Below are 7,025 nucleotides of genomic sequence, written 5' to 3'. Positions count from 1 at the left end.
CACCCATTACTGGCTGCTGTTTGTATCCGACTTTGAAGCTTTTAACCCCAGACTTCAGCAGCTCATCAAATATGTCTGTGTAGAGGCTTGGGAAATAGTAAAAGTAAAAAAACAGACACCCCTTACATTTTTTTATTTTTAATTTATTTACTTTCAGTATTATTCAGAGTGGGCTGCACGGTGGCGCAGTGGTTAGCGCTCTCGCCTCACAGCGAGAAGGCCCCGGTTCGAATCCCGGCTGGGACCTTTCTGTGTGGAGTTTGCATGTTCTCCCCATGCATGCGTGGGTTTTCACCGGGGACTCCGGCTTCCTCCCACCGTCCAAAAACATGCTTCATAGGTTCATTGGTGACTCTAAATTCCCCCTAGGTGTGAATGTGAGAGTGAATGAGTGTGTGATTGATGCCCTGCGACAGACTGGCGACCTGTCCAGGGTGTACCCTGCCTTCGCCCTTCAGTAGCCGGGATAGGCTCCGGCACTCCGCGACCCCATATGGGAAGAAGCGGTCAAGAAAATGGATGGATGGATTATTCAGAGTTCCGTTTCCAACTCTGAGTATTGTTATTCCCAAACTGTCCGCTAGGTGGCAGCGCAGCGCGCAGTGGAAAATAGGCACACCCGAGGAAGAATAAATCCTCTTGATAAAATGCTACAAGCATATTAAAACGTGTGCTGCCTCTCTGTTCCAACTAACAGGTTAGTAAACACAAAATGGAAGAAGTAATGAGCAAACATCATGCCTGAAGGTATCACAGAGAACCTGGGTTAATGTAGTTTGAGTTATAAGGTTTGTTGTGAGGAATTTTGTGATGTCTGTTGTTAAGTGTTGAAAGCTAACTCGCTAATGCTAGCGGCCATGGTTATTGGGAATGGAATATGCTAGAAACTAGTTTTGAAGCAGGGAACTTTTATATATTTCTTTTGACATTTTTTATTAAACGTTTTCATCCACAATAACAGCTGGGATTTTATGTTACTGAACCAGTAATGATATTGAGTAACTGTATTTGAATACATGGCAGTTTAAAAGACTGAAGGAACAGTGCCAGTCAACCTTTTGATTTTAATTCCTGTACGTTTTATTTAATTATTTTTGTTAAAATAATTATAAATATATATATTTTTCAAATTAAACAAAAGGAAACAGATCTGAGATTTATATTTTGCTTAAAATACAGAGTTTAAAATTATTTTATAAAAACATTGTATTAGTTTAATCTGTGTACTTTGAGAACAGATCTGTGTTATAAGCATGACTGCATGTGGTTGATGGAAGCAGAGAAAAGGCTTCTTGAAGGACTGATTATTATTGAAAGAGAATAGATAATTTGTTTATTTCATGTCATGGTTATGTGGATTTTGGAATATGTTGATATTGTAACTGAAGAATAAATCCTCTTGATAAAATGCTACAAGCATATTAAAACGTGTGCTGCCTCTCTGTTCCAACTAACAGACCACATGCCCTCTGGGCCACGACTTAGAGGAGCAACATCTGCATCAACTTCTGTTCCAGACTGATACATCAGAACAAGCACACCTTCAGTGAAGAGCTCAACCTGTAGACCAAATTTGTCGGCGACTGGAAATAATAAAATAAAAAAACAGAGGAAGTTACAACTAACTTCAATCTTTAACTTTATGTATTGATCCGCAAACTGCCTCGTGTGATTGACGTATAAAATAAAATGGAACAAACCATCTTGAAGAAAGCGGCTGAAGTCGAAGCATTCTTCACTGTGTGGAACTTTGACGTATTTTTGAACTCCTCCATATTCCACTTTCCCCAGCATATCCTGTGGTTCAGTAAAAGACGGAACGATTACCAGCGTGAACTGCAGTGAACCATAGCGCCACTTATGAGATTGGTTTAAACACGTTGCGTTAGCTAGCACCATAGCTAGCACTGCCATCATGCTAACTTTTGACGAAGTATGGACAACCACCAAACCAGCTTCTCACTACCTTTAACTTAATTAGATTATCTATTAGTTTAACTGAAAATGTGCTTCGGCCGCTTACTGTGGCCGCAGTTATTTGTTACTTCGAGTGCAATTTATGCTAATTCGACGCCTCCTGAAACTATCGGTAATTAGCGTGGCTGGCGTGTACTCGGGTTTAATACTGACATAAATTCCGATGCAAAGAGAGAAAAATGTATTAATTTGGTAACAAGAATCATATAATTTACTTACCAACGAGGTAAATCTTAAAACCACAGCTTCCGACGTCGTCTGTGGCCCATGCAGTGCAGCAGAAGGCGGTAAAATGTACACTTCAGGTGTTACACCGAATGTGGGAGTTTAGAGTGACGAGTTCGGAGTTAAAAATCTCATAATGACACTAACAGATTTATTTTGGAAACACTTTGATTTAACAATCCTTTTTAACTCTACTTTTTTTCAGTTTAGTGTTAAATATATGTGATGCAATTCTGCAAAGAGTTAAATTAACTCTTGAATAGTCAAAATTTCAGCAACACTCCAAAATCAACTCTTTTAAATTTGCTGTGTGGGATTCCATGTCTTGCCATTGCTGCTTTGAGTTTGGAAATCACAGCTGGGGAGGTACAACTGTGAAGCCTTTCCATCTCAAAATATCTGCTTAGGTAGTCCACAATGATGATGAAGTCTCTTGAGTTCAAACTGAACAGGTCAGTTCCTATCACTTGCCATGGTCTTTCAGGTATAGCATGTGACAGTAAAGGTTCTTTGGGGTTTGAGCTGCAACGCTCTTGGCATATGTGGCATGCCAGGACTGCTTCTTCAATCTGTTTACCCATCAGGGGCCAAAACAGAATGTCTCGTGCTCTGCTTTTGCTCTTTTCGATTCCCATGTGACTTGAGTGGATGCGGTCAATCATGGTTTTTCTCAGTTTCTGTGGAATTATTATTTTCTCACCTTTTAATAAAAGTCCATCGAACTCTGATATCTCATCTCTGTAGTTCCAGTATTCCTGAATGCTGTGTGGGTATGAAGATCTTGTTTCTGGCCATCCTTCAAGAATAGCTTTTTTCAAAGTGGTGAGTTGTGGATCTTTGGAAGTGACTTCTTTAATTTCCATTAGTTTCTTGTCACTGACTGCAAGGTTGCTCATGACTGCATGTACTTGGGCTTCCATTCCTTCATTTAATGCTTGATCCATGTATGGAATGGCTTTGCGAGACAGGGTATCAGCGACTGGTATGTCTTTACCGGGTAGGTGGATTATGCTGATGTCATATCTCTGGAGCTGCAGGATCATTCTCTGTAGCCGTGGTGGAGCAGCAGCGGGGGGTTTCTTTATGATCGACTCCAATGGCTTGTGGTCTGATTCTACAATGACTTTTCTACCATAAATGCATTTCGTGGAAACGCTTGCAGCCGAAAAGCACTGCATATAGCTCCTTTTCAATTTGCGCGTAGTTTTGTTCTGTTCTGTTGAGGGATTTTGATGCATAGGCAACTGGTTTGCCGTTCTGGAGTATGACTGCACCAAGTCCACTTTTGGAAGCATCTACTTGAAGACGCAGCTCCTTCTGGGGGTCGAAATAAGTTAGAACTGGACCTGGCTCCTGTGTTATCAGGTCTTTCATTTCCTGATATGCTCTGTCATGAGCTGCATCCCATTCAAAATCACTGTTTTCTTTTAGCAGTTGTCGCAGCGGTGCATTGACTTCTGACAGACGTGGTGTGAACCGGGCCAGGTATGTGAACATACCGAGAACTGTCTCCAGCTCCGTCTTGCTCTGTGGTGCTTGCATTTCTTGGATCGCTTTAATTTTCCTGGGGTCCGGTTTCAAACCTTCGTGTGACAACGTGTGACCGAAGTAGCTTACTTCTCGACATTTGTCAGGATTGAGTTTCACACCTCTTTCACGCGTGCGCTGCAGCATTGCTCTGAGGTTGCAGTCGTGTTCCTGCTTGGTTTTACCGAAAACCAGGACGTCGTCCACAATGGCAGCGACACCCTCAAGGCCCTCGTAGGTCTCGTCCACACGTCTCTGGAACTCATCCTGCGCTGATATGATGCCAAATGGTAGCCTGAGGAAACGGTATCTGCCAAACACAGTGTTGAAGGTGGTTAACATGGATGATTCATGACTCAGTTTGATGTTCCAGTAGCCCGATCTGGCATCTAAAACACTGAAATATTTGGCTCCTGCAAGCTTTTCTGTGACATCTTCAAGCGTTGGAAGTGGGTAGTGAGGTCTCTGAATTGCTTTGTTTAGCGGTCTGGGGTCTAAACTAACTCTGAGCTTTCCTGATTTTGGCTTCTCGACAACTACAAGTGCATTCACCCATGCTGTTGGCTCAGTGACCTTACAGATGATGTTGTTTTTTTCCATGCTTTCAAGCTCTTCTTATAAGCTTACTTCGCAGGGCAAACGGTATTCTGTGAGGTGGGCACACAACAGGTGTTATTTCTGGATCTACGTGGAAATTGCATTCACCTGGAAACACTCCAATGCCTTGAAAAACATCTTTAAACTCCTCCAGTATGTTTTGTGAGTTTGCGTTGACTTTTCCTTTTGTTACTGCCATTACGATTTTAATCAGGTTCAAATCTCTGCAGGCTTTCATTGCCAATATTGGTGGAGAGCTTGTGTCAACGACATGAAAATCCAACATAAGTAGTCGCTCTTTGTGTTTACATCTCAACTTGCACATGCCATTTACATTTAGCGAGTGTCCACCGTAGTCTGTGAGCTTGTGGTTTGCTGGTTGCAATGTGACATCTTGGAATAATGTTTGGAAAAGGTTCGCTGGAATTGTGTTGGCTTGTGCTCCAGTGTCAACTTTGAATTTAATTTTGCGTGGTGGTGAGCCAAGCTCCAAATCTGCATAGGCTTGTTCATTACTTTGGCCTTCATTTTCAATAGTTATGCTGTCAATGTAAAGTGCTGTCTCCTCGTCACTTGACTCATGGCTGTTCTGAATTTCTCCCACCGAGTGTAACATCTTATGGCGAGGTTTTGGCTGAGTAGGAATTTTTGACCTACATGCTTTTGCAAAGTGATTAAACTTTTTGCACTTCATACATTGCTTCCCTTTTGCTGGGCATGTATCTTTCTGGCTGTGTTGTCGTGCGCAGTGACTGCATATTTTGTGAGCATCTGTCTCATCTTTATGCCTTGTAAATTTCTGTGTTGTAGCTGATCTGTGCGGTTTCTTGGAGATGGTGTGCATCGCGTCATGGTGACTGTGTTCTTTGGTGCTTCCCATCGTCTTTAGTTGCTGTTTTGCTAGCTCATGGGACCTTGCTATGTTGATGGCTCTGTCCAAGGTGAGGTCTGCTCCTTGGCTAAGGAGCTTTTCACGCACAGAGGGCGAGTTTGTGGAAAAAACAATGCGGTCACGAACCATTTCGTCGCTATTTGGATAGCCACAGTCCTTGACAAGTAACTTCAGTTCAGTGACGAACTGGTCAAACGTCTCATTTTCAGCCTGCATCTGTTGGTGGAACTTGTATCTGGCATATATAGGGTTGGCCTTCGGTGTTATATACTCAGTGTACTTATCATAGTAAGTCTGGAGCTTTTTAGCTTCGTCTGTTGAGAGGTTCCAGGTGTTATAAACATCACGTCCTTTCTCTCCGACCCATAATAATAGGTAGCTGCACTTATCTGCCTCGGCCTTTTCACGCAGGGGTCCGGAAAACATCAGCTCTGCATGCTGTCGGAACTTTCTCCATGCTTCTGGAAGGTTCGAGCAATCCCAGTCCATCCTTGGGATAGGAACACCACAGGACTCCATTTCTCAACAAGGTCGACAGAAAATCTGCTATTCTGACACCATGTGATGTTCTCTCTTGAAGAACATATATAACTGAAATAATTCACGAACAGGCTGAGAGCATGTCTGATTCACCGCTTTAATTCCACCATCTTGAATCTCACTCGCGCTTGCCAAAATCCCACGAGAGTTCACAACATCTCGGGTAAGTATACAAACAGTGACACCTTGTGGTCAGAATATTACAGCTCCATTTTGGAGAGTCTGGCTACAGAGAAAAAAAATATAGCGCCTGAAAATTAATAGCCGGAAGTACCTCCCCTCTGCCAGAGCCGGCCACAATAAAACCATCATTTTAAGCCAAGGGTGTCAAACTCAATCACACAATGAGGGCGGAGAAAGGCGCCTGAGATGAGGGTGAACGATGAGACTGTACGAGATCAAGGAGTTGGGTGTTGTCCTCACCATTCAGCTGAAAGTTAATATGCCACTCCTCCTAGGGTGATTTGTGCTGTGTCTTTTATATTATTTTTTAACATGTTTTAGAGTAAAACAGTCACAAAAATAGCCGCGGGATTCATTGCATGTGCACTGTCCCAAATAAATAAATAAAATAAAATAAAAGTTAACTTTTAGAGGCAACAATAACAAATATGACCACAGATTATTTAAAATCTTGTTTATTTTTTCATCAGTGATTCACTACCTTCTAGAAAAAGTAAAAAACATACACCGATGTCCTTCATTTAGCGCAAGTTATTTTACACCAAACTACAAGATCTGTGTGGACAAAGTCTCCCACAATGCAATTATTTTGTAGTCCTGAAGGCGGCCTGCAGCTAGCGCAGTGACTATGGTTGTCACTAGGCGTGTTTGAGATCCCCCGGCGCTGCGCAGATCGCATGAATTTCTACTAACCAACATGCACCACATGTTGGTTAGTTTCTTGCACTGACGTAAAATGTGCGCCGTCACGAAGTATCGCGAGAAAGGGGCGGGTTCAAGGCGCCTTCCTAAGCCAGCGCAGCCAGAAAATAGGTACTGTGCCCATAGATATAATAGAGAGTAGATGCCGCATCGACCGCTACTTCCTATTGGCGCTGACGAGCCGCGGGGCCGCCATCTTGGACCGGTCGCCCTCTCCACTTGTTGTAATCTGTTTGACAGGCGCAACGAAGAGTCCTCGCGCTTAATCGATCATAACTCGCTGAATACTAAACCGATTTTCAAAATGTTTTCTTTGTTGCAAACATACATTTAGATATGATCCAGTACACATGGGTTGGCATAATTTATCATTTATTCTGGG

At 42.6% G+C, this 7,025-nt stretch overlaps 1 protein-coding gene across 1 annotated transcript in view; it reads left to right on the top strand.

Moving 5' to 3' along the window:
- Positions 1 to 6,140: 6,140 nt before the first annotated feature.
- Positions 6,141 to 7,025, top strand: part of LOC112158143 (phosphoacetylglucosamine mutase-like) — a 3,019-nt gene continuing 2,134 nt past the window's right edge. Inside the window, exon 1 of the mRNA XM_024291365.2 lies at positions 6,141 to 6,217. Within this exon, the coding sequence (XP_024147133.1) occupies positions 6,141 to 6,217 (77 nt within the window). The remainder of the gene's footprint in view (positions 6,218 to 7,025) is intronic.

Source organism: Oryzias melastigma, linkage group LG24 (genome assembly GCF_002922805.2).
Source record: "Oryzias melastigma strain HK-1 linkage group LG24, ASM292280v2, whole genome shotgun sequence".
NCBI lineage: Eukaryota > Metazoa > Chordata > Actinopteri > Beloniformes > Adrianichthyidae > Oryzias > Oryzias melastigma.
This window is presented reverse-complemented; position numbering and strand designations above follow the sequence as displayed.